The sequence below is a fragment of the Copadichromis virginalis genome, linkage group LG7 (genome assembly GCF_057382275.1).
Source record: "Copadichromis virginalis isolate Kocher_CV1m ecotype Utaka linkage group LG7, C_Virginalis_male_GT1.1, whole genome shotgun sequence".
Lineage (NCBI taxonomy): Eukaryota > Metazoa > Chordata > Actinopteri > Cichliformes > Cichlidae > Copadichromis > Copadichromis virginalis.
In genome coordinates this window covers 48,058,788-48,084,796 of record NC_140624.1, presented here as the reverse complement: position 1 = coordinate 48,084,796, position 26,009 = coordinate 48,058,788, and the positions used below count along the sequence as shown (strand labels likewise).

At 37.1% G+C, this 26,009-nt stretch overlaps 1 protein-coding gene across 1 annotated transcript in view; it reads left to right on the top strand.

Moving 5' to 3' along the window:
- The window catches only part of astn2 (astrotactin 2), a 295,633-nt gene that overhangs the window by 65,411 nt on the left and 204,213 nt on the right, over positions 1 to 26,009 (top strand). Inside the window, exon 3 of the mRNA XM_085463840.1 lies at positions 22,754 to 23,180. Within this exon, the coding sequence (XP_085319966.1) occupies positions 22,754 to 23,180 (427 nt within the window). The remainder of the gene's footprint in view (positions 1 to 22,753; positions 23,181 to 26,009) is intronic.

Below are 26,009 nucleotides of genomic sequence, written 5' to 3'. Positions count from 1 at the left end.
GCAGTGCTAATGTTTATGTGTGTTGCTCTTAAAAGAGAAAAGCAAGAGGTGCCAGTTCATGTCATTGGGTTAAAGATGTGATCCATATGGCAAATGTTGCAGGTGCCCAGGTTTGAGTCTACTCCATGCCGTTTTGTCCCTTTTCTTTCTTCATATTTTTCTGTTTCCTCTACTGTCCTGCCCAGATAAAAGGCTAATGTGCTCAGCAAAATTAAATATAATAAATTATCATGATTCTTAAAAAAATATACATTTTGTTTAAATTGTTTGAATGTATCCATACTGCCACAATTAGTTTCAGTTTGTGTCCAGGATGTCTGTGAAGGTTGTCAGTCATCCAAGTCATTGTAGTTTAAGGAGCTTGGAAAGAAAATGGTCTAGACTTCTTTAAGTTTCCTTGAAGACGTTTCGTTTCACCTCTCATCCGAGAAGCTTCTTCAGTTCTAAGAGCAAGTGGTGGAGATTTGAACCTTATGGGAGTGTCCCCAAGAGGGTCATGGACCCCCTATTGATCCTCTACCTAATCACACAGGTGTGGGTCACAATCAGCCAAGGTTTCGGGTGAACCCATTGTGAAACCTAGCCCCACCCTATCATGTGATTTACTCAGGTCAAATGGCCCAGGATGTGAGTGGGCATTAAGGCGTCTGGGAAGGGATCTCAAAACTGGATTATAGACAGACGTGTCATAAGCCACCCCCTCTGTTCAAAGATGGTCATTCACAGTGGACATAGATAGTTTCTTTCACCATCTGTCTTCTCTGTCCAAAATGTGAACACTGCCATTGGCATCCTGCTTTTATGAAGTGGCTGTTTGGTCACTCCAATGTAGAGGTCTGAGCATTCCTCTCTACACTGTACAGCATACACTACGTTGTTAAGTGTGTGTTTAGGAGTTTTGTCTTTGGGATGAACCAGCTTTTGTCTGAGTGTCTGGCTGGGTCTGAAGTTCACTGAGGTGTACGTTGTGTCTAGTAATTAATAAATACTGTAATTCACATATTACCAATTGAAAGGAATTGAATTGTATGTATGCAAATGAATTTTATGTACGTATTCTACTGTATGTAAACATTATTTAAATCTTCCTGTAAATTTAATAGTAAGTAGTACTACAGTATTATATATTAAGCTTGCAGTGGTTCTCAATGAAGTCCCCAAATTGTTTTGACGCTGGTTTCCACCAAACTAGCCATATGACATAATATTAATAAACTAAAGAAAAATGGTCTCAAATTGTTTAACAATGTGCTTTTTTTAGTGAGTACCACTGCCACAACATAATGGCTCATCTCAAAGAAGCTTCATTTATTTGGTGAATGCATGTCCTTCTTTTCTTTTACCGAGTCTCATATGATGATAAAATATATTCATGCTTAGTCATGCAACAATATTTAGGTTTTGAGAGAAGATTGGGAATTAAATGTGGATCCATCCAGTAAATGCTTATCCACATCAGCTTTGTCAAGTGTGCACCCTGGACCGGTCCCCATTCATTCACAGGGGCTGAATAATTAAATGTGAAACTTAAAAAATGAAAAGTGTTGATACAAATTAAAAATAATAACTCTTTAAAATAAGTTATATATTTCAATAGTAAGAGTAATATAATGTAAAGTGCATAAATTATTTCAAGCTTTTTAGGGTACAAAACAAGGAACTGAAATAAGAAGCAAAAATAACTATTTAAAACATGAATTAAAAAAATACCATTAGGATACAATGTTCTTCAACGTTCTTCTTTTATTATTTATCTACATTTACATAGAATTACCACATTTAGCCTTCTGGCAGAAAGCCTTAAAAGCAAACCTCTCCTATGTGCCCATGGCTTGATGGAAACCTGCGGTTAACCAATTGACCCACACTCAAGATTTGATATGCTTTGGATCCAAAATACATTTCACCACAGCACAGTAACTTGCACCATCAAGCTTAAATTTGGTGCCCCTAGCACAAACTTGTCCACAACTGAAAGATTACAGATTTCTGCTCTTAAATTCAGGAGGCTGTTGTGCATTACAGGAGCGCTTTAGGGTCTAACCAATTGTGAAGTCATTTAAGTTGTCTAAAGACAAGCCATGTGGCACTGTGCCTTTTTCAGACAATTACCAAGTCTTACCCTCCACTAACAGTGAAAGATTTGCTAATAATACAAGTAGTGAGCAGAGCAGATTTGGTGTTCAACCAATGTGGAGTTGAAGCCTGACAGACATTTAGCTGTCAGAATTATCTTTGGCTACTTGGCAGAGGTCTGCCGGCACAAGAACACAGTGCTGTAACTTCATATGATACTCACCTAAATCCTCAGTGTACACTGCCTTGGGGAGTTGCCTTTAGTTTCGTATACTGCAAAATTTCTTGTACCCATAACCTATATGTAGACCTATTATACTTTTCAGGACTCCCACAATGTCATTCTGATATTTGAGGTCTTCTGAAATGTGACCTACAGGATTGTGCTCTTTTTGTGAGTGTCCTCCCACACTTTTGAATATCACAAACTAATATCATACTGACATCCCTGGGTTAGATACCATCTCCATTACTGTCTTGAACAAAGTCTATATGTGGGAAACACTGTATGAAGTTATTTTACATTTTATAAGCTTTTTTCTCAGTTTGAAGTTTGGAGTCAGTTGAATGGCAATAAATTAAAATTGAAGACTGACGTCCATTGTTTTTGTAATAGACAATCATCAATATTCAATATAACAACACACCACATGATAGTTTGCTGCTACTCTAAGTGGCACACACGAAACCCCCCCCCCCCCCCCCCAAAAAAAAAAAAACGTTAGTGTTCTCCTTTCTCCAACATGCAGTCACATTGGGGTGACCCAGTCATCCACTGGGACACTAAATGTGTCTAGTTGCACATTTAGATTGTTCCCATTGTTCCTATTCCGAGCATAGTTCCCAACACCTGCTGGAAGTCATGGGGTCTTTTTGCCCTTTCTCTTCAAATAGTTTTACCTTGCATGTCCCTGTAAGGGTTAGAACGGAGGTTCGAAAGTTTGTATAAGTACAAAGTAGGGAGCAAACAACAAATCATAAATAAAATATAACCACACAACTAAAACAATCAACAGAGACTGATGAGCCACTTGAACAAAATTGCATTTAAACTTTAAATATTCTGGGGAGGAAGTCAAAGGCTGTGTTTAGGATGGTTCTATCACCACTTTTTGATGACAGTGTTGTTGGCAAACTCTATTTTGACTTATTTTTCTAAACTTTATGGCTGTAATTATGCTGTCCCCTTGACGGGATTAATCTGACACAGCTTCTTTCCTGGGGATACGTTTAATGGATCTCGACTTTAATTTCTGTTCTTAAATGTGATGAAGGAGGTTTTCCCAGGTGTTGAACGATTGTTATGGTGCCAGGCTAACTAAGAATTACACAACATTATATTCAATTGTGCAATCATTCAAATGTACAAGGTCTATAGTGGTGCAGGCCTACCATGTTGCATTCATCAGCCTCATAAAATGTGACTGCCATTAACAAGATGGTGTTTTAACCCTCATCCAACTGACATATTTAACCAACATGGACCATTGCCAAAGAATATTACTAACAAAACTATTTTTCTTCTCTCGCTATTTAATTATGTCTTCTAAAGAACATTTTGTTATTATGATTATTATTTGTGCTAATTTAATTAATCTTGAAAGCTATACTTCTGTATCATATAATTTGCAGCTCTTATCCAAAATACAATCAACATTATTACTTTAATGTTATTTGCCGTCCTTTGATTCTAGTATTAGTTTTCAGTAATTTCAATTAAACATTATTTATGTTGGATTTATATGATGAAACCAATCTAAATCATTTTGACCACAATATAAAATAATTGAAATAAACAGATGATAAACACAACGCCAAATGGCAGCCAATTCAGACATGTAATCTCTCCAGCGTGTTCTTGGTGTGCATCAAAGCCTCGTCCCAGTAGGTCTTGTCAGAAACACCTAGGAGGTGTCCAGAAGGCATCCTGAATCGTATTGTTTTGGATGCTACCCAAAGCTCATGGCTATAAGACAGGGTAGGAATATAGATTGATCTATATCTCAACAGCTTCGCTCTTAGACTCAGCTCTCTTTTTATCACAACAAACTGGTATAGCATCTGCACCAATCTTTTTCAATCTCCTACTTGTGAACAAAGTCCAGAGAAACTCCTCCACTTGGGGCAGCAACTCATCCCTAACCCAAAGTGGGCACTCCACCCTTTTCCCTGGCTAAGAACCATGGGCTCAGACTTAAGGTGCTAATTCTCTTCCTAGCTGCTTCACACTCAACTGCAGACCACCCCAAAGCCGAAGGTCACCGTCTAATGAAGCCAAGAGAACCACATCAAGTGCAAGAATGAGAGACTAGATTCTGAGTCGATCAAATCTCATCCTCTATCAAAAGGCGGTGCCAAACAATTCTGTCCATAAATATTATCAACAGAATCAATCAAAAGAGACCGCACTGGTGGATACTGAGTCTGACTTACTGCTAGCAATGTAAAACCAAGTTCTCACTGCACTTGTATAGGGACCAGAAAAGAAAAAAACCACTACAGGCAGTTATAGAACAGACATTTTCCTCATGCTATGGTCAAGCATGCTGGCATGTGACAGGAGCAAATAGCTGCTACCTTCATATCGTTGTTTCAGGAGGAAAAGAGTACATTTTCCAACAAAGCTTTGAACAGTTACATCAGCAGGTGGAGTTTTCCTCATTCCCTGGAGGGTCATTACTGCTGAGATTGGGGCTTGCAATACAGCAACATAAGCTCTCCTTTTCATGTGTAGGATGACCTGAGAATGCCCCAGCGGTCACAGGTAGATCCAGTGATGTCTCCAACTTTCTGATAACTTCCAGTTTGGGAATTTTCCCAACCAGGTGATGAATTCAACAGTGAAATGTTTCTTCTTGAGTGTGCCCCCACTCCCCCTTTGGTTCTGTACGATGCTTTAATTTAGGACCAGCAGCAAACATGAACTGAAAATATCATTCCAGTTATTAAAACTGCAGGGCATGAAGAGAGCAAAGTGAACCAGAGCCAAATTCACACACTTGGCCAAATAAAGATGATTCTGATTCTGCACACACTGAATAGGGTGCTTTTAACCGTGGTCCTCTGGCACCCGAAAACATTTGTATTTTCAAAAAGCACTAATCAAAGCAGACATAGAAAAAAATGTGATATTATTAGGAACAAAATAATAAGTCACAAAAGTTTGAAATGAAATGGGAAAAAAGTGAGGTACGAGGAAAAAAAATTATATATACACCTCTGGGGTAGAGAATGACTGACTGCGTTCTTTTCAGACGGGCTCAATCTACACCTTGCTATTTTTTTCCTTTAAATCAATGAATGACATGCTCAACCTGCTTTGAGGGACTTGTCAGTAGCCACAGAAACAATTAAAGGGCAATTTTAAGTAATTCATCTGCAACGTTTCCTGCTCCAATCTGATTAGACAAAATTCATTCCAATGTTTAAGTTAATACAGACAAACCAGATAAAGATAGAAAACCAGTCTTTCTCCCAATTGCATTAAAAACAAACCTTAAAAAACAAACTTCTCTTTCCAGCTGTAGTAAGACAGATTACAAGCTACAGCCAAATTATCACAATCAGCCATCCTCTGACCTGGTGGTATACTTGCACATAAACCACTACATTGGACACTGATAACACCATACCCTGCCACCCACTTTTCAGCAAGTGTAAGTGCTCAAAAAAATTTACTGAAAAAAAAAAACTCTAACCCCTTAGAAGTTCAAAAATGTTATTTTCATGCCTAAGAAAAAAATCCTGATTGAGGTTGTCATAATTCATGCATGAAAAGGTTAACTAACTAACTAACTAACTAACTAACTAACTAACTAACTGTGTACTCACACCAGGCAATCCATACTGGGCACATGGACATTTGACCATCAATGTTCAGTCTGTTCGATACATCTGATCGCTGCTTGCTGTGATCAGGGCAATTTGATAAGTGAATTATGCTCTGGCCCTCTTGAGGAGGTGGGCACATCTACACCCAAGCTTGAAATTACTAATGCTTCCTCAACAGCTGCCTCCAAAAAAAATCCCTGTGTTATATAATTAACAGACTGTACATATGAGAGAACAATGAGCTATCATTCCCCAATTAAGCCACAAAACGCATAAAATCATGAAATTCATTTTTATAAAGAGCATTTGTTTTTGTGAGAGGCAGAGTGAGTCCTGTTTTTTCCTAAGTTACACCAGAAACACATTTTTGACTCATCTGGACGAAGCACCAATGAACTCATGCCATGTGCCCCCCCCCTCCATAATTCACAAGAATTGTTTCTCCTCTTAGAATGATGATCACATCACACACAAGAATGATCACCTAATGGGTTTTCACCCAAATTGTGCTCAAGGTCAAGTTCAAGGTTAGGTTTTTCTAATTTTAAGGGCACTTTTCATGACACAACTTTTTCACAACATGACCTTCATGCCCACTCCTTAAAATTTCAACCAGTTCTCACTACTGAAGTACAACAAACCATTTAGCAAAGCCATTAACATAAGAGTCGCACTGCTAATAAATTTTGCATGCACAAAATGATACAGGCAGAACTTCATGAAATACCAAATGATGCGATAGCTTGAAGTAACTCTTCATATTATTCATATCCTGTTAGATAGTGATGGCCATGACCTTATTGAGCTTGATTATGAAGGGAGTGATCGTATTGGTTGGATTATTACATTAGGAAGGCATGACTGGCCATACTTGGGGCCTTCCTGTCATCATTATGCTAACATCAGTAATGTGGTCAGTGCTGTGGTAAAAACAATATGAAACATTTTTATACATATTTCCATGGTTTTTATGGAAGTACTACAATGTAGTCATAATACTACTGAACTCAAACACTTTAATTTGGTAGTGAACAAGGTTATTTTATCCTGGAGATGACTATTTGCAAGCTTTCTTGACTTCTCAGTGGATTTTAATTCTCATAAGTTTATGCAAAAGAGATAACCAATGACAAGAAAACACATCATTTTCATTCCGTATTTCACGCGTTACAAAAACTACTAACTTGTCATGGATTCTGAGCCATATGAACTACTACATCACTGAACCTCTGGTTTACTGCACATACATATGCAGTACTATGCTGGTATTTCTTGCACTCTGAGCATGAAAATGAGGATGGTAGTACACTTGGGCCAACTGTAAAAAGTCTCATTTCCTTTAATTAGTCCGAAAGGAGGGCAGGGACCTTATTATTCACTATAATCTTCTACAGCAAGTGACACCACACATGAAAAGGTCAAGGTGTTCTTTATATGTTCTGCTTGATCCTGGCTCTGTCTCTTACTTGTATCCATAGGGGAGCGAATGGTACAAGCAGTATTTTGTGAAAGCTTCCTGGCATGATTCCCGCATGCTCTCATTCATAGCTGCTCTGTTCCTGGAATTCAGCAGGATACTAAACACATGATCAGGTGTTCTGGTGCCGCTTCAAGGACTGTGCCACTGTCATCATGGCTTAGGTCCAGACTTTGGTTGTGACATGAGCGTAGAAGGATAATATTTATTTTGTTTTCTGTTATTCTTCTTTTGTTCTGTTGTTCTGAATTAAGTGAATGGACCTCCACAGAATTATGTGTGTATATGTAAAAATCTTTGTTATGATTATACATTCTTTATTTACATATGCTTTGGCAACAACCCAGTGTACAGTGATTCATAGCCATCTGTATTTTAGAAGCTGAGAATGTCATAGTTTCCTACCCACATGTAAAGACTCCATATGGCAGCTCTTCAGCTGCAGTTTTAACAGCTTACAACACCAGTAGGAATGAAGAGTGCAATAGCTTCTCTATATTTATACTGCCTACAGGCAATAAATGTTAACACCTTTACCACTTCAAAGGGCCCTGGTAAATGTAAAGTATTCTAGCGTAAAGTAGAAGTTCAATAACAAACAACTTGCAGCTTTAAAATAACTTACAGTTGTTAATTTTTTATGTTATATTTTAAACATAAGCCAGGTAGAAGTCTACTGTATGCCATGCACTTAAGCATTATATTAATTGTAAGGGCAGGTCCTTTTTGCAACAAGAAGTGATTAATACAAATAAATAAAATTCAGTAAGTAAATAATTCAAGCAAGCAAGTGGTTACAATTATGCTACAGTATACTGTTTATCAGGAAATGCTGGGTTTGGAGTGGTAAGACTCACATCCAGACATAGAAACACGACCTTCTTTGTTTAGGTTGTATTTAGATTAAATTCACTTCTTAAAATCTGATTATTATTTTAGTACTAAGGTGTAAATTTTTCTGTAGAAGTTTTGCATGTGCCGTCATTTGCATTTTAGAGCTGGTATTAGAGGACATGATATCCGGTAGCAATCGTGTTCAATAATTCATAAGTTGTTTACACTGAAATTATCAGTGTTATTTCCCCCCACAACCCCTATATTCTGCTGCACTGTTGGGTGCAGCAGTCATTATGGAAAAAAAGACTACTTTGTTTGTATTTTTCACGTTCCTACTCATCTGGATAGAAAAAGACAAAAGTAACTATTTCACTGACACAGCAGTATCAGTTAAAATTTAGTAGAATTTTTCAAATTGCCACTATCTGTCTTAACTAATATTTAACCATTTAGCATTTTTACATTTATATTTTCATTTTCTTACTAATTTTTTCTTTCTCATCTCCTTCCACCTCACCTGAAGCCTCACTCCTAAACTGAAGTTAGCTGGCTCTTACAATTACAAGAGCCAGCTAAACAATAACATAACATTATGAGCTAATTTTAGACTTTAGTATCCTAAGCTTTTTTAATTACTTTCCCTATGATCAACAGTTTGATTACACTCTCACATTGCATGAGAGTATTAATATTAGTTTTATTATTTGCTAAGTGCGAGTCTGCCCACATTAGGTCCCCTTCTAAAAAGTTTCAGTAACAGTGGCAAATAGCAGTAAACAGGAGCTAACAGCAGCTAATTAACTCACCTTAGTATCACTGTCATCAATCCCACATGAGCTATATTGACTCAGGTAAATCCCTGAGTGACCGTGGTCCACGCGATCCAGTGACTACAGTTCCAGTGACTGAGGTTTGTTACTTATCCTGACACGAAATTCTGATATGCATCCAAAGATTTGGCTTCGGATCTCGTCCAGTATAATTCGAGGGGTTGTTGATAACATAATGATATAAATTGTTTGGCGTGAAGTCAGGGAGAGTGCCAGGGTTGCACTTCACAGCATCAGTAAACATACTCAGAGGAAGTAAGTAAACATCCATTTTAGTCCTCCCCTTGCCCAATTTCTCCACATGACAAGTAAAATGTTTGCCATGAAAGTGTTTTTCTCCCTTTAAGAGAGAATATACACTGTTAACTCATAGTTGCCATAGTTTATTTCTTCTGCATAATGTTTAGTAGGCTTTTCACTTACCTGACGTGTCAGGATTGTTACATGTCCAAAATGGCCAACAGAGATAAGCAGTCACGTGTCTGCAAAATCCCCTCCTTTGGATTATTCTTGCTTAAAAATAAATAAATAAATACAAATGTACACATACCTCCACAAGATGTTGTGAAGGGGTTTTCTTAACAAAAGAAAGAATGCTGTGACCAACCACTTTATAGTGTTGCTGATTTGGGCAGCGCTTTACTTCTTTTGAAGAATGCACCACATTGTGGCTTTTTGCTATGTCTCTGGCAGGTTTATTTCGTTGTTTTTTGCCTAATGATCACCTCCTTCACTCTTTGTACCTTAGACTGAGGTACAACATTTAACATTTTGACTCCAGATCTTTTATTCTTTATTTTTCATGAAAAAGTAAAGGAACAGACCTCAACCGGCCAATTGTCCAATTAGTGTGGAGCCTGTGAAAATGGGGGACTAGATATGAAAATGTAAAAACAGATTTAAAAATCCCCTGAAGTGGTGTACAGAGGGGGAAAAAATAAAGAATATATGTAACATATTACAAAAAAATATAGACCTCGTTATGCACAGCACTTAGCTGTCCCCTCTTTCACACACACAAACACACACAGAGAAAAGGTAAGTAGGGCTTTAAAACACAAACTGTTGTAGTGGAGTACTTGTTTGGTTGGGCAAAGTGTCGTGACCAAAGCGAATTAGTTTTCTCAACATTCCCAGTTGTACAGCAAGTAAAAGAGGGAGGAAGGTATTTATAGTTTACCTTTGGAGAGACAAAACTCAAGTGGCTGCATCTCCCCATCTTTGGTTTTTCCCTTTTTCTTCTCACTATTCACTCACCTTCATCCGTCTCCGTCTGTTGCCTGGGTAACAGTAACTGATGAAGGCTCGGAGTTTTGGGGGACAAAAGAAAAAGTGTGATGTGGATGAGAGAGGCTTATTGAATAACCTTGTCCATGTATGTGAATGGTTGTGTGCGTGCATGAAGAGATGCTTTCATGATGTAATTTGAGAGAGAGTGCGTAGAAGTGGACAATTGCTTACTTATATGTGCGGAGCACCTGCACGTCTAGATGACAATTTAATGTAAATGTATAAAATGGCTTGAGCAATGACCTTTTTTTTTAAGGTTCTTTGTATGTGAGTGGATGTAAATTTCAGTTCTTAGAACATGTAATTGCAGTGCATTACAGAGAACAATCAGTAAAGCAGTTTCTTAAGTAATGCCTTAGCTGCAGGGACGGCATCTACTAATTTCAAGCTCATTTCTGGTTCTATAACTGGAATGTACTAGATTTATAGCATTTCATACAAAAGCCACAAAAGTTGAGAAGTTGAGAAGTTTTTAGGGTGCACTGTCTTGTCCTTTTGTCCAAACCTACATGAATCACAGCCATACTAAAACTAAGCAAAGCTTCAGAGCAAGCAGGAAGACATTCACTGCAACCGAAAAAGGTTTCTTTTGCTGAAGAGTGTCGTTATATATTGATGCATCACTTTAAAGACATGTACTCTTGGGTGGCAGACACATTTTTCTCCTTTCCTCATTCTGTATCTCATTATTGATTAATCCCAATTCCTGCTGTTCTTTTAATGGCCCCTCAAAGTACTGTAACTAGAAAAAATCCCTTTAATATATATTTGAGCTGCTTGTTTTTCTCCCTTCAGTGCTAATGATAGCAGATGTGTTTTATTCAAAGCCATTAATGACTCAAGCACCAATTTGAAACATCTGTGCTATTTGAATTGGATTTGAAAGTGATATTAAGACCCCTGACATCTATTAGCATTCTATAGGCAATCACATTCATTAGATATTTTCTCTGCAGGATAGTACATTTTTATTTCCCCACCTTCTCCTAAGCCAAATTTAAAGGCAAGTCAGGCCAGGTCTGGGCTACAGTAAGTGTAAGCAAGTGTCAAAATGCGCTCTTTACAGGACATGAAATATACTTTGTGGAGCTGGCATTGAACTGAGGAGACATTGCTGTGATATGTGAAGCAAGAGAAGAGACCAGCAATAGGGTGTTTGGGGGTGGGGAGAGCGGGAGTGAGGGTGAAAGTGAGTTTTTGATTGCATCTGGCACAAATGGACAAAGACTACCTTCCCCTTCAGCTGCTGGCGCTCGCTGACAGGTCTACTCGCGCAAGCTGTTGTGGTAACACTTGGCCGACAGCTGCAGATACAAATAAAGGCCTCACTTCAAGCGAAACGACAGGGGATATAACAAGGGCTGAGGCCCCAGCTGCCTCTGATACAAGTAAACGGGCTGGAGCACCCTAACATATAAAAGCATCTATAATCACACATAGCTCCATAGCACCCGCCAGCTTTCAAGGCAAGAATATGTCTTTCTCTAGCAGGAGGCAAAGTCATTTATTTTTCAGATTTAGCCTTGTGTTTTATTATGTTAAATACCACACAGTCGTCGCTGATGTCACCACAAAAACAAAATAGTCCTAGTAAACCTTGGGAAAAAAATAAGGGACCAACAAAAAAATGTGTGTGAACCATTATTTTCCCACATGCTGCTCTTTACAAATATGTACCATTGTCCACACTGTGATGCTTTTATCCTTACACAGGAGAAAATCCATTCTCTGACACTTTCACTACTCAGCCTTTGCTGTTTTTTTCAATCAAAGTCACCCCAAGAGTCTCATTGTTCAGACCCTCTCACTACCTTCTTACCAACAGCTTTAGCAACTCAGGCCCCATGTACACTAACAGCACTGCAAATATTAGCAACACATTTCTAATCACATATTATTTTTTTTGCCATGCTACAGCAAATGAAAGAGCCATAATGTGGTGTGGTTGAGTGAAGTGGGGGTTTGAAAGTGGGGTAGGCATTGTAGAATTTTTTTTTATTCATTTTTTTTCCAGAAGTACTAATTTCCCGCAGTAATGAACAGGCAGCGGTGCATGGTCATCAGGCAATTATATTTGGTTACCATGCAAACAGTGAGCATCACGGGATGTTGTTATACTGAGAAATAGACCCAGGGTCCATGACAGTGGTAGTGAAATACTAGCTATTATCTAAATGCAGAGACATTTTTAAACATGCGTAATTTTACAATACACAATGTTTTAGTTTTTTGGGGATGCTCTCATGAGTAGAACATTCAATTATCCTTTTTGTGTTGGTTTTTCAACACTTTTTTTCTGGTTGTTTTAAATTGCAGTTTAAGGGATTCCATATCATCTGATTTATGCTGCTTATTTTGTAATGTGCAAAACTACCTGAGCAAAATGTCATCGTTTATAAATTAGGAAAAATAGAAAGAAATAATAAAATAAATATAACCGAATGCCTTTGATACATACCATTGGGGTGCAATGGTATATACTTCCAGAGCTGAAAAAAACAAATAATACCAAAGTGACAAAAAACTGCAGATCCTCTAGGTGTCCTCTAGGTTGTTGGTTGACAGGTGTCCAAGGAGTCTGCTGGGCCTTATCCACTACTCAGAGTCACTGAACTGGACTTCGTCAACGTGGCATGACCCTATTGCATCTGATTAATATTCTAGCTTCCCTAAAGTGTGTATTCCAGTTGTGGTGAGAGAAATTCTAATTTTCTTTAGTGCATTAGTTAGAATAATTAGGTGATCTGTGCATTACTGTGTTGCACTTCTCCAGTTTATGAATGCAGCTTGCTAACTAAGCAAGCTAGTGCTAGCTAATAAAATAGCACTGGTGTCTTTTGGCTAAACCTATTTAAAGTTCATGAATTGCAGACAGCATGTAGGTTTGAACGCCACTAAAGAACAAACAGAATGGGAAAAAAATGGGAGATAAACACAACACTAAGGGAAACCAAAACAATCTTTTTGTAACTGCTCATCTGCGGATCTGATATGTTATTTATCTGTGTACTCTAAGGTCTATAATGCAGACCTTATCATTTAGTAAAAGACTGAAGAAGAAGATCTCTCAGGTAGATTGTTCATCTAGCTGAAAGAGGAAGTTGTGGGTGCAGGATGCTAAAGGTCTTCCTTTAGTTGCAGTGCAGGTGGGAGGAGCGCAAATCACCCTAATTCAGTGGTGTAATTCACAAAGCTACGGCTCAAGGTAGCATTATCTGCCATAAAATCTTTTCCCTCTGTGTGACAGATCCCTGTGGTATGTTAAAGGCGAAGACAGAGAGGCGTAGTAATGAAGGGATAGGAGAAGGGATAGGATCTAAGACAATGTAGGAAGGGGTGGGGAGAAAATGATGGTAACATGTATTCATTCCCATGGAGAGAAGGACAAAATGGAAAGGTCGACCTGGTGCTTTCCAGTTAAGCTGTAGAAGATTTTAATTCAGTTTTCAATCACAGTGTAATCAGATTTTATGATTAGGTAGGGACTTTTGGTCACTGTAATTTCTCTAGTGATTTACATGGCTCGAGCTGAGGACTGGACTGGAAATTATTTTTCACTTTCGGATAGATTTTTTCACTTCTATCAAAAATCTTTACCTTTCCAGTCGATTTAAAACATATACCTTTGCATAAGCCTTATAAAATGTTATTTTTCAATTCATAGTTCTCAACAACAGCACAAGTCTATGACAGCACGTAGTCTTAATCCCAAATGACTCTGATGTTCAACAGTTTGTGCATACTGTTGAACATCAGAGCTTCCCCTGACCTAGTAAGTGAATTATTACATTAATTAATTAATTAATGATCGAGACAAGCAGCTGTTACATACAGTATAATGCCACTGATAGAGATTTGTACCATATAATTTACCCACTTATTTTAGGAAGCCTGCTATGCTTTGCATTACCAGGAATGAAAGAATTACTATAAGTATTTCTTAATGAAACCCAGTAATAGACAGGCATGTGATTTCCAAGGTAAATAATTGGAATGGGAACATTCATCTTGTCATTCACACTGCAACTTCTACTTGGACATAGAGAATGGAGAGCAGATGCTAGGGCACATGCCACTTTAACTTCCTGCTGGGAGAGAGGGATAGTGGGAACAGATACTGCGCAGGGAGGAGGTTGACAAATAGAAGATGGTGACAGAAAAAAATGGAGTGAGAGGGAAATGATGTTTAGCCTTTGCAGACTCTGTGTGAAAGACAATGGCATAAACACAAAAACAGTCCATTCAAGCAAGCCCAAATATATTACAAGTACATACTTGGATTTGTGTGTTGTGGTTGTGATAGCTTGAGTATTGTCATCTGTAGGATAATGCGTACATGTGATCTCTTTGTTCTTTAATCTTGAAATTGATCAATCTTTTGACTGCAAGCAGTTTAGCGTGTGAGTATTTCAGTGTAATTTACTCTTAAGTATGCAATAAAGGTTGTTTTAGTCCAACCTTCCTTTGTAGCAGGAGGTGGCTGATTACTGGGGTTCAGTGAGCCACTGCCTCTCCTATGCACAGATGGTGGCTAAACCACAGAGCATGTGTTGCATGTGTTGGCTCTGCATCGTGTTGTTTCACTGCATAAAGAAGCTTATTAGGATCATTAGGGAGTTATGCTTGTCAAGTACACATAAAAGTCAAAAAATTTAAGGCTCTGTAGGAGCTATTGAAGCAAGAGAGTGGAGAGTGGTTCAAGTGAGGGGGCGAGAGAGAGATGGTGGAAGGCTCAAAAGTAATCAGATATGTAGTTATTAGATATTTCTTTTTACAAAGATAAGGTATTTACAGTTAATCTTTCTTTAATCCTTTACTTTTTAAAAAAAAATATGTAATGTGCATCTGGTTAGACATCTGCTGTTGCAGATTACTTTTTCCTATGAATGGGCCAAAGAGAAGTGACACATCTGAGATATCCATGGTGACAGTGCTATTTTGGTCCTCAACAGAAGCAATGCCATCAGATTGAGAGTCGTAAGAATTTTACAGAGATTAGATAGAACAACAGAAATTGCTACATACTTTATTATTGCTATGCATGCTTGAGTGCAAATCTGAACACCAAACTCAGATGCAAAAATCATAATAAATGCTGACAATGCATTTTGTAAGGAAGCTAGTCAAAAAAAGGCTCTTGTCCAAAGACTTCGGACAACATGCGAAATAGCCATTTCACTCACTCTTCGTGATGTCTTCTCAGGTAATAAAAGTAAATATGCTGCGCTTATCATTTATGAAAGTGTAATAATAATAATAATAATGAACAGGAAATTGCAGTGGAAATAGCGTATGCAAATAGTCTGATTTCTTAGCTACATTATTACAACACATCTGTTTATCTCACCACTCTTAAGAAGACTGACAGCTCAGATTAAACGAACAAACAAAAGAATCTGACAGCATTGTATTGTATATTTTAAAGCATAACAAACCCCTGACTGGGCATGCTGCTGCTCCTTTCATTAGCTCTGTTGTCTGTAGTTAGTCAGTGATTGAATATATTTAATGCACATTCACTACAATCAAGATTAATAATAAAGTCTAATGAGATTTTGTTTTGGGGTTCTTAACCTCTCGACTGTCTGCTGCTCAAAGTAGTCATATTTTTTCCAGCCAAATATGTATGATGCCACCATATTCAAGCTCCCCTGTAAACTGTCTCGATTGAGCTTTGTCTGTTTTTTTGTTTTGTTTTTTTTATAATAGTGAAATACATAAACTGCTTCTTGTGTCCATATCGATTTAGAAGACACAGACATCTTCTCTAATGTACATTCAGTATGAATATTCATGTATGATTGCATGATTATAAGCTGAAGTTACCCGGTTTTTTAGCTTCACTCTGTTTTTATAAGATGGTTTATAACCACAAGCTAACATCTAAAATTCATTCATGTATTTGGGGTTTTTAGCATCTTTGTCTGTTTTCTCTTCATTACACTATATAACTCAGTCACTGCAGTAAAGTAGTTTTATACATTTATGTATTGCATCAATTTGATCTTTAGTTGTACATTTTGACTAAGATCATCAGCTGTTTTTCTTATACATAGCAAACATCTGCTTGTTCGTTCAACAGGCCAGGATCTGGATTCAAGTACACAGTGAAGCTATGGTGATGGTGTTTCCTAATGTATCAAAGAGTCCTTCATTTAACATTGCTTATACAGTTGGATTAAATTAATGGTGACTTGATTTAGAATGCATTCTGATTCTGGGTATGCGCGCGCACACACACACACACACACACACACACACACACACACACACACACACACACACACACACACACACACACACACACACACACACACACAGACTCTCTCTCTGAGAAGATTTACAGATGGCCTCTTTATATTTTAAACATGTAATCTACCTTACATACATGCCAATATATGCGTCCTATTTCTGGGGTACTAATTGATAAAAAAAAAAATGTATCCAAAATATTAGGTTTCTGCATGTTTTTTTTTCGCCTGTAATTTAAAATGCTAGAGTTATAGTCCACAGTAGTGTTGTTAAAAATGTTTCCTTTTAAATATGTATAATAGAGGATTTCAGCTTTCATAGAATGTTAAGATTCAGAAAAAAAACCCAAAACATTTATTCTAGAAGCCCTGTGATAGGTTGTCTGTCTAGTGTTTACCCCGCTTGCTGTGACTGGCTCTAGCACCCTCATGACCTCATGAACTGTATTTCGTTACCCTGTATTTGTACATGTCTAATGTCAATAAAGTTGAATCCTAATCCTAATTGAAAAAGCTGGAGCTGGAAAATACTGGATGGATGGATTCAAGAATATTTCATGTGTTGTTAATTAAAGTGATATTGCATATGCATACCAGATTCTAGTAATATGGTCGTAGTGTTACAATGGTGTTGCATTAAAAGTTAACTGAGGCCATGATGAAAAGAGGGTTGTTCCTGTTTGTAGTGAAATCAAATCAAGAAAAAACAAATTAAAAAAGCAAAAAACAAACAAAAAATAGATCTAAGAATCAGGATCCTTTTGTGTTTATGGACTTTCAAATTTTGATTATTTAAATATCTCTGTTTAATTCTTAGTGTTTATATCTGCTTCTTTGTTGTAGTAGAGTATTCTTCCCTCACTTCTATCCTGTTGTGTCAATCCCACTATATTGAGTTCATTAATGTATGGATTTCCCCATTTAGTTAATACTTCTCTTTTCCTGTTTTATTTAAATAGTTAGAGTTTTGTTTTACCTTCCCTCCCATCTCATTGTCCTTGATTGCTTTTACCTGCATCTTGATACCCAGCTGTGTTCTTGTCTGCTGTTCTTGCCCTTCTGTTTATACACAGTGCTGCCTTCCCTTTAGGGTTTGTCAGTGTCTGTTTACATTCTCCATGTGCTGCTTATGCCTGTAAATACAGTTTATAGTTCCTTTTTTCAATTTATGTTTTACTTTTTGAACTCTTTAACAGCCTAATAAAACTGCTTGCTTTTTGTTGAATCCAGTTTGCCTGCCATATCACACTCCACACAGTCTGCATAATCTGTAGATTGTAACAGTAAGATAAAAAAAAAAAAAAATGGGCGTGTCAGTGGTGCAAATAACCACAATTCAACATGAATTTCCAGTTAATAAAAAGGAACTGACTCGATGTCACTTGGTATATTGTCCAATCTATTCAGTTCAGTATTCTGCTTGCCTTTAATCAGTTTCCTCTTTAATGCAATATTCAAAAATTGCTTTTTCTCATGTATTTTTATTCTTAGTTTCTCATATATGGCTTTACTTTGCTTTACTTACTTAACTGTTTCTTTCTGATATAGTCAATTGTCAACTGTGCACCATATTTCTTCTTATTTTTCTTTTTATTCTTCTTATTTTCAATCTTACTTCTGGTTTTCCTTGTACATATGTTTTCTCTTCTTTTTAGTTTTTGAAGACACTGAAATTTAACTACTAAATAACAGTAAAATTATGCTATTATTTAACTGTTTTGACCAGTTTACTATAAAAGATATACACGTTTTTCACAACTGGAGGTGGTGTTGTTTGCAAGTAACATGCACTATGTGGGCAGCATTTGAGGTCTTAGGCCATTCTGTTGGTGGAAAGATTTTCTAAGATGAGGTTGTGGTATATTGCAGTCCCTGATTCCAGAATGGCATAGGTTTACTACATTAATTAGAGACCCTAATAGTTGTCATTAGTGATAACAGAATGGACTCACATCTTCTTTTTTTTCCTCACCAGTATATTATATTGCTGAGTCAATCTCCATCAATATTGGTAGGTAGACTGCCAAACTGTGTCAGAGCATGACTTGTGGCTTATAAACTGCCATAGGTCATCCTCCTGAGATGTTCTTCTCAATTCCGACCATACAGTAGCAACATAGTTGCATAGAAGCAAAAAGCAACAAAACTTAACATCCACAATCTCTGACAAATGTTGTTGTCATTGGTGTTCTTATCTACTGTTAAGAAAATTAGATTAGCTTTGTATTGGTTTGCTGTTTGGCTTGATTTTTAAAACAAGAGCAACATTTGTGATTATTACACAAATGGTTTATTCGTTATTTTAATTTTAAATATTGTCTCTTTGTCATTTATTATATTATTGATGTGTGTTTTATTTTCATCCTAAAGGTGGGAATACCTTTTTAAAAATTAAAGATGTATATATCTGGGGATAATTATGTTAATTTTTAGTCAGGGTTTAGTCAGTTTAGTCAGGGTAAATTTGTTACTTTCTCAATTGGGGAAAAAAAAAAGGTTTGTAAAATTGTTTAATAATTCAGTGCTGGTGTCTATAGCTATATTCAATTCAGTCTGCTGAAGAAAGGGAATAAGGAGTAACTGAGAAGGGATGTAATGGTGGTAATCAAGCTTGACAGGGGAACATGAAAGGAAGGAGGGAACATGATCTAGTAGCTAGTACAGAGAAAACGTGAGGTTAGGGGAATGAAAGGCAAAAAAAAAAGTCGGGGCAAGAGCAAAAAGACTAATAAAAAGCTAAAGGGTGATGTTACAGAGAGAAAAGTAAAAGGTAAAAAGAAAGAATAACACAAAGTAATTTAGGAGCAATAGAAAAAAGAAATGCAAAGTAAGGAAAATAATCACGAACTGCACTAAATCTTCAGAAAAGTGTAGAAATATGGGGCTTGCAGCCACTCTCCTTCCTGTAAAGTCATTTAGGACTAAAGCAGCAGGGATTTGTAGGGTTTGAAGATGAACACAAAACCCATTTTCCCTCATGGCTACATCTGCCACTATGAATTTATATGGCTGTTGTAGTGAAGAGTAGAGAAAAAATGTGATCAAACATGAGGGAGAATGGAAACTGAGAGACATATAGTAATCAAGCAAGAGAGAGAGAAAAAGTGGGAACAGTGGTAAGTGCAGAGAAAATTGCTGTGAGATTAGATGATGAGGGAAATTTGAGAGAGAAAAATAGAAAGGTAAAGAAAAAAGTATTTGAAAGACAAGTTCACCAATGCAACTTTTCAGAGAGTCTTCCAGTATTTTCCAGTATTTCCATAATAGTTGGTGATCCAACATGATGACAAGCAGTACTTACCCAGTCAAATCTAAAAATAAGCATTAACTAAAACATACCAAAGTGAAATCAATCTCTCACCTTATGTCTCAGGAAAGCATTGTACTGTGAAACAATGGAGTCTGTAGTTTCTCTCATGTTCATGGACGCGTGCAGGTTCTGTTAACAAAAACTGGAGGAGCTGTTTGCACGTGCACATTGCACAAGCCGCAAGCAAAATGAACAAGTTACACTGTGATTTATCATCTCAGCAGAAAGGTTTTCTCTTGTTAAGCACGTCAGCATACATGTGTGATGTTGAGGAGTTAAAGTGCAGTGTGAATAAACTTTTTATAACTCCTTTAAGGACTCCTTAAGGACAACTTTCACAGAGATGGTTCAGATGACGAGAGGAGACATCTGCTGTCGACAAAAAATCAAGTTCAGTAGGTGCAGGCTCCGCTAGATATTTTCATATTAGCACATAATCACTTGCTTGACCGGATGTGCTAAGTTTAACTAGATATTTTGATACATACATCCATCAAATGCTTTAGTAATGGTTTTTAATCCCTCTGTGGACCTCTGGAGAGATCTATCATTCCACACAGTGCTCAAGCCTTTTATTTCATCTCTGAATTTTTCCGTTGTTATAAAAATATATCTCCTTATGCTTTTTTTATAAATTCAAAGTTTTGGCCTTTTGTCTGTTTTCCCAGTTTTCAGAGATATGTTCTCCTCACATGGCAGCCGCACTACAAAAAATACCACAGAATATGATGGATTTCTGTAGACCTACTACAACAACAGGAAATAAAATTTCTTTTCAAAACCCAGTTTCACTTGTAGTTTCCACAGCAACCACCTGACACTTCATTATAGATCAGCACTTTTTTTTAATTTAAGTGGGATAATTATGGGTTTTCATGGCAAACTATGTTATACTATATAGATCCACTGTAGAGTGTGTAATCACATTTTCATAGAAAGTGACAATTAATATTTTAATTTCACTTTAAGTGGATATTGAGGTGAACTAATACCTATCTATGTAAATGTTTTAGGCAGCATTTTATCCATATTATTTTCATTTTTGACAATCATTTAATGGTTGTCCTACCAAACCATCGAATGTGACACCATTATTACCCTGTGCCTAAAATTAAATGTCAGTCTATTCTTTTTTCCTGTTGTTTAGAGGAAACCATTGCAGACGAAAAATACTAAGGGGAATTTGAGAATATATTTCTCCAAAGCTGCCATCCTTTTGGAGATTAATGGACAAGCATGTGTATGATACTAGTCCTCTCTGCTGCCTCACCCCTCAGCATATTTGATTTATGGACACTCGGCAGTGCATGAGTTCTAATTTGAAAGGGGTTTGTTTTCAGTCATGAAGATGGAATTTTAAATGTTGTGATGAATGAACCCTTGTGGTTTTTATTTATTACTCTGTTGTGGTGTGTGTGTGTGTGTGTGTGTGTGTGTGTGTGTGTGTGTGTGTGTGTGTGTGTGTGTGTGTGTGTGTGCGTGTGTGTGCATGTGTGCATATGATTTTCTGTGTTCCTATTTGTGCATGTATATGTGCATGTGCCCGTATAATTTTGTAAATATAGCCGCACTGTTATTTATGTACTTGGAAAAGTGCTGACGCTGTGTTTTCTGTCTGACATTATAAATTTATCACCCTTAGGTAACTATGTCTTGCAGAATTCAATATTACGTCTCACCTATTGGGGGCCAGTGTGAAAAATCAAAGAATAAGTCATGCCCTCCGGTACTTCCAACCATTCTGTCTGTGCATATGGATTTACGTTATCATCCAACAACTGCGTATGGCGCGGTGTTTGATGTTTCTGTGGTCAGATATTGAATGAACCTTGGAGAAATGTGATGCTCCTTGGTGAATTTACAGGGGTATAGTAAGGGCTTAGGGAAGAAAGAGAGGGCAAAACGGGCTAATAACCTTTGTGTATTGGTATGTGTGCTCATTCCGAGGGGGGTTGAGATGCAACATTGCTACAAAGAAAATTATTTATGCTGAACCTCTGTCTGTAGTTGTTAGTGAGACTTCAAATAAGGAATGGAAACAGCAGTGGCATGTACATAGTATAATGCAAATCATTTATTCACTTTATTGATTTGATTTGCAACTCATGATGTAAAATGATTCCTGAGAACTGCAGAGTTTGGTTTGTGGTAGTTTTTAGTATTATTTATTTTTATTGTGTTTTATATCTGCTGTACATGTTCAGTTCAGTTCACTGTATTCCATGTGCCGAATACAGTGTGTTACATGTATCTGTAGCCTTCCTATCTTCTAATGGCTTGCTGATGTCTTCATTGCTATAGGGCTATGCTCTGTTTTCTTCCTCTTTCATGTATAAAATACTTTCGCCCCTCATCAGCTTGTGTTGTCTCACAGAGACTGGAGATAGAACATAGAAGCCTAGTTACCATTCATATTAACAAATTGAGTATACATACATTAAATTTGTGAAAATGTGACATGCTTGTTGATTAGATCAAACTTGCAATACCCTTTTCTCCACAGTGTAAGATTATTGTTATTTTTAAAGACTGGTACAAATAGACTTTCTCAGAACTCTGTTAGCCTCATGTTGCTATGAGAACTCTCATGTCAAAGTGTTGATTGCCAGACCTCCTTTATTAGCTGGCAAATTGTGCTAATTGGCATTCAGCCTAATATAACTGGCACTGAGGCGGTGATTATAATTGTTATTATAAGATGCAAAGCCCTCTCTTTATTTTGCAGTTTGTAAAATTAAAGCTGGTTACCAGTAAAATATCTTAAGTTCTCTGAATTTGCTCTCATTAAGAGTTGTCGTTGTGTGCCTTCCTGATATTCAGTCTTTTTCTCCTTTGTTTTACTTTTATCCAGGGAGGCCTCATAGCACTCCTCCTCCTAATCCTCCTTTTCACCCTTGTGCTGTATACCCGCCATCGATGGTGCAAGCGTCGCCGTATCCCCCAAAAGAGTGCAAGTACCGAGGCCACACATGAGATCCACTACATTCCCTCCGTTCTGCTCGGACCGCAGGGCCGTGACAGTTATCGGGGTTCTCGAAGCACACACCAGCATGGCAGCTCTGTCATTGGAATGCCTATTCGTGAGACTCCAATTCTTGACGATTACGACTGTGATGACGAGGTGGACGCAGGCGGGCACTCACTTAACTCCACACCCAACCAGATCCACAACAAGCTTAGTGATGGGAAGGTCCTAGATGACTATGGAGTTGGCATCCAAGGACATCCAGATATGATGTGCAAAGAAGACGATATTAAGCATAATTTTGACAAACGAGGTAGGTTGGTTGTCTGAAAGACATTCTCCTTGAAAATGAAATTAGAATTATGGAAATATGAACACTGCACGCATGAAATTAAGATTTATGGGATCCCTGTCATATTAACTGCATCATGTTGGTTTTGTTCCTATCATGCAGCTGTGAGCAACATACTAAAAAAAAGAAATGGCAGGTGTCATAGGAAATGTGTCGTGCTCAGTGGTAGCTGTGCTGCTTTTATGAGCATGTTTTGTACATCCACGGAGTGTCTCTGTGCCAGGTGCTTAGATTACTCAGCATGGACATTTCACTTGGCTAAGGCCAGCCCACCCATGTTGTTGATTGCACAGCATGTACTGCTTATATTTTTTCAGAAAAATAAGTAGTTTTGTATGATTCCTGCCATCATCTAACATTTGCAACGATACTATCTTTAAGTTGGTCCTACTGTTTCCTACTAAAATAAGGAAGCCACAGTCTCAAACATACACTGCTGCTTCTTGGCTGTCATATCTGTCCATTCACCTACTATATGTATCAAGTTCAAATCTAATGTACTGTCATTTAACATCATTTGTGAAGGTCAAGTGACAGAGGCCACTTGTCACGTCAATTAAATGCTGACTTGTGTCAGTGGGCGGCTTTTTAATCCCTGGTAAAAAGAGTCATGGGTCTCCACTTTGAGCAAGATAAATATGTTTTGTATAAAGTAATGATAAAACTTTTTTTAGCCAATAAAATTTAAAACTCCACTGCAAACATCGTTATTTCAAGCTATGCATAAAGTATTTGTTTACAGTACCCTCACAAACCTTCTCTGTTGGACTGTAGGGTTCCTTGGTTATTTGTTCTGTATCACAAATTTAAATCAATTAACATGCTAAAAATGCTCAGAATTATGAAGTTGATGGATATTTTAATTTTCTGAGTTTAAATCATCCTATTTAAGTACTGGTCTATGTTTTAAAAACATTTATAGAAGGGAAATCTGTGGAAAACCTGTTGTTTGATGCAGTTTCAGCATTTGTTTTTTATAGAGGAAAAATTAATAGGATGATAAAATATCATTATGTCTAGAGTTTTGAACAAAAGACTGACCTGAACTCACTGTAATTGCAAAACTCTAGGATATAGTACTTTCACACACAAATGTCCATATTCACATTTACATCAATTTAATCTCCAGTTCTTTGAATTCCTTAGATTAACTATAGAGACAGATTAACAAGCTATTAATCTTTCAGCTACAGAAATTTAAAGACATGATTCATCCATAAAAGTGACCGATTTAAAATTAAGATCTACCTCTATTTATTTAACCTTGACATTTTTAGTGTACTGGGCCAGCAATTCATCCTCTCCTCTCAGTCTCTTTTAGATCTCATATATGTTGTCTCAAATAAAGCAGCCCTTATCCAAAAACACCCATACCAAGCAGGTGTTTCTTTTGTAAATTTGTTGTTATCAAAAAAATTATCAAAGTTGTAATTTATGAATGCAGTCTTTCAGTAATATCAAATTGTTAAAATAAATTATGAATGACAGTAGGTTAAAAGTGTTGTTTTTGTGTTCTTTATTCTCGATATTTTTATTTTACTGCATTTTATGTGGCAATGTAAACGGATGAAATTCATAAATCAAACTTAAATCAGATTTGCTGTCTAAATACACAGCCTCACTAATACAAATAAAACAAATTTGACTTTGTAGTGATGCAACAATTATTTATGATTTATTTTTTGTTGGCCATGATTTAATGGGTGATGCATACTGACTTGGTTAAGATTTGAAGAATAAAACTAAACTTATTCGAAATCTTCCATAGTCTTAGATTTAAATGGAGATACTCTCTCAGAAATAACTGACTTGAAGTGCACTGTTCTTTGTATTTAGTAGAGAGACTGACAGGAAAATGAGCTAATGGTGGACGGTGATAAATTGCTAATGTGACTAATGTTTTGTTTTGGATGGTCAACAACTACCTCCCAGTGGGATAAAATGGCCCAAGCCTACAGGCTCAATATGTCTGTCTAGAGGACAAAGGGTTATGTGATTGTACTGTGGTTCATTACTGTCAACCATAAAAGCATAGTGAAGTTCTTTGTGGCTGGCATTGTTTATTGGGTTTTGGCTGCACTATGTGTCTAATTTAATAGATTAATTAAAATTTAGTCTAATACTTGTTTTCACAGAATTTGCCATGTACTTATTAACCTAGCCCTTGCATGTTTTCATTTTCTTCAATGGCCCAACTAGTTTGTTGACTCATGCATTAACCTTTAATGTGTCTATATGCAAACATACAAGATTAAAACCACAAAAGCTTTATTCTCAGAATATAATTTCCCCAAAACCAAATGCATTAGAAGTCCAAGGAGTGACTAACTACTTCAGATATTCAGTGACTGGCCTAGGACTCACACCGCTGCTCTGCCAACACAGTCCTGAGGGCATCTGGGATGGGGCCACTGGTCTTCACATTAATAACAAGCAAATCCATCCAATTTCCATTTAAAATGACTCTTGTTAGTCCTATCTAACACACACTCTGGAGCAGAGGTAAGCAGCAGAATGCATTCACCTCACTGGTTCATCCATGAACAGTGCAGTAACAGGCTCGGTAGTAATGTATCGCACTTATTTTGAAAGTAACTTTCAAGGTCACATTATTCTCTGACTGAATGCAATAACTAAAAGAACAAAACAAACGTATGTTTTTTATAGAAAAGCTTGTATCAATGTCTATGGCGAGAAGGTAACTAAAGTTTAGAGTAAATAATATTTTTTGTTATCGTTGTTCACCTTACATTTTTGGAAAGGATATGTACAAAAAGAGGACGGGGATTT